This window comes from Trachymyrmex septentrionalis, unplaced genomic scaffold (assembly GCF_001594115.1).
Source record: "Trachymyrmex septentrionalis isolate Tsep2-gDNA-1 unplaced genomic scaffold, Tsep1.0 scaffold11, whole genome shotgun sequence".
NCBI lineage: Eukaryota > Metazoa > Arthropoda > Insecta > Hymenoptera > Formicidae > Trachymyrmex > Trachymyrmex septentrionalis.
Window position 1 is genome coordinate 2,253,921 of NW_017304228.1, and position 2,650 is coordinate 2,256,570.

At 33.4% G+C, this 2,650-nt stretch overlaps 1 protein-coding gene across 3 annotated transcripts in view; it reads left to right on the top strand.

Moving 5' to 3' along the window:
- LOC108750790 (HEAT repeat-containing protein 5B) overlaps positions 1 to 2,650 on the top strand; it is an 11,763-nt gene that overhangs the window by 2,073 nt on the left and 7,040 nt on the right. For 2 of the 3 annotated variants that reach the window (XM_018490532.1, XM_018490542.1), the window contains exons 8-15: positions 157 to 406; positions 478 to 621; positions 708 to 958; positions 1,030 to 1,141; positions 1,227 to 1,479; positions 1,561 to 1,670; positions 1,759 to 1,922; positions 2,366 to 2,398. In XM_018490532.1, the coding sequence (XP_018346034.1) occupies positions 157 to 406; positions 478 to 621; positions 708 to 958; positions 1,030 to 1,141; positions 1,227 to 1,479; positions 1,561 to 1,670; positions 1,759 to 1,922; positions 2,366 to 2,398 (1,317 nt within the window). The remainder of the gene's footprint in view (positions 1 to 156; positions 407 to 477; positions 622 to 707; positions 959 to 1,029; positions 1,142 to 1,226; positions 1,480 to 1,560; positions 1,671 to 1,758; positions 1,923 to 2,365; positions 2,399 to 2,650) is intronic. The other variant, XM_018490552.1, reaches the window with a different exon arrangement.

Sequence of the window (2,650 nt, forward strand, 5' to 3'; positions counted from 1 at the left end):
TATAATTGTATAAAAAATATTTTTGCTGTTATTTTTCAAGAAAACAAAGCAGAACATCATTTGCATTTTTCTTATTGAGTCAAAAAGCCTTCAACTTTATTTTGGAATATATTTTTTCATGATAAAACATCTCATGGACATTTGGTGCTATTACAGGCATACGTGATATTTGTTCAAATGTTGGGCGGTACCTGGCTGGAACGAAATATCGGAGCATTAATCGCACATGTTTTAGACCTGGTTACAAATCCGAAAGCCGCTAGTTCTCACGTCGAGGCGGTATATTCGCGTAAATGCGTGAATTTTATTTTACGCGGTACCATCGGCAAATTATTAGGAGAAGGAGCTCAAGCAGCCGCTTGTAAAGAGATAGCGCATATTATTCTGAAGCAAATGAATTCCATTGGTAAGAATAATTTTTCTTTACACTTAAATATGACGTACAGTTGTACATATTCTCATTATGGTCTTTATTAGATTTCAGTCCGGAAAATGCCAAAGATTGCAATCAAGAAACGTTATTCAGTCAACATTTATTAGTGTGTGCATTACAAGAAATGGGTAATTTGATACTAGGATTAGGTACCACAGCTACGAATTTGCTATCCGATCAATCTCTAAGTATGTATTTGCGTATACAAAATATCTTTTTTTTTTTCAATATAGAAATAGTCTGAATAGTGTAGTTAATCATGTATTTATCTCAGGTCTGATCGATGCCATAATGGCTGTTCTGGTGCATCCGTGTCAAGCGGCTAGACTGGCGGCTTCCTGGTGTTTACGGTGCATATGTGTGGCAGTGCCAAGTCAAATAACACCCTTGATAGATCGCTGTGTCGATGGGATTGAGAATATGCGTAGCTCACCGGAAGCTATAGCCGGTTACAGCAGTGCTCTTGCCGCGGTGCTAGGAAGTGTTCGTTTGTCACCTTTGGGAGTCCCTCATACTAAGGGAAAGGTATATTTGCTCTTGTGCCCTACTTTATATATCAATCATGCGGGATTGATTATCGAGCTTCCTATTTTCAGATAATTTTCAATACAGCGGAAGAACTTCTGAGAAGCGCAAGTCAAAACAGCCGTTTGTCTTTAAATCGCACGCATGCAGGATGGCTTTTGATAGGAGCAATTATGACTCTAGGTATAAATATTTTTTATTTAATAATGAATAATAATTTCGCAAAGCGTGAACCATATATGTGCACGCATAATTTATATGCATACAGGTACGGCAGTAGTAAAAGGCTTATTACCGAGAATGTTACTTCTATGGAGGAACTCTTTCCCGCGTTCGAACAAAGAACTTGAGAGTGAAAAAGCTCGCGGCGATGCTTTCACGTGGCAAGTGACTTTGGAAGGACGTGCCGGCGCATTGTCCGCTATGTACAGTTTCCTGTTGCATTGCCCGGAACTTCTGAACGATGATATTACACGGCGATTACTCACGCCGATCGAATCTGCTCTGGCAATGCTGACAAAGTAATATTGATATACTTTTTATGTAACGCGGCAAAGAAATATTTGGAGCATTGATCCTATAACTAGGATATATTTTTTCAGTTTGTCTCCTGTTTTAAAGAATTATGGTCAACAATTAAAAGCTCCTGCAGCTATGGTTCGTTTGCGCTTATATGAAACGTTGTTGCTGCTACCACCGCAAATGTTCGAAGGTATCAAATTTGTAAATAGAATAATACTATAAAATATATTTATATTTCATTCTTTAGTTTGGAATTTATTTATATTATTATAACATAGGTTCTTACACGCATCTTCTGAGGATGTTGGTTTCGGAGTTCACGCTTACGGATAATCCTGGAAATACGACTACTTCCTTATTGAGTGTGGTTTGCCATGCTAACGATTCTGTGATTCTTGGTACATGGCTACAGGAGACCGATCATCGCACAATAGAAGATCAAGTGAGTTTGAATTTTGAATTTTTATATTCCACATTATAATATGATTTTTATCTCTATGTATAATATCTTGGCTAATGTTTGGCTAAGTCATTGCTTGTTTGATCTTGTTCAAAAATTAAAAATTCATAGAAGCGTTACTATCTTAAAAATGATTTTTAGATAAACTAATTCTAATATTGCACGCATATATTTTATTTATGTACAACTTATACTCTTTTCTTATTCAGTAACAAAAGATTGTAATTTAATAACTAAAATACATGTATGTTTTGTAAAATCTTTGAACATGCAACTTGTTTTATGTTTTATTTGACTGCAATTCATGGTTTATTTGATATATTTTATATAATATCTAGCTAAATTTAAATATAAAAAATAAATACTTTTTCAATTTAAACTTTTATAAAATTTTTGCGTTAACTTTTAAATACCCTCGTGTTTAGATGGAACCAAACAGAAGGGCAGATTTGGAACATGTGAGTAAGGTGTTCTTTAAAGTGTGCCTTTCATTTTTATTTTGTTTTCTCTACCTATGTTTATATATATATTGTATAAAATTATAATATTTTATATATGAAAATTAACAGATTTTTTAGGTCTCATTTTTATCTTAATATGATATTATTTTATTAATATGATGTTATTTATTAACTAGTTACATATTAGTCAATATATGTATATGTAGTATTTTTTAATTTTATATAGTTAGAATATATAACATATCGAAT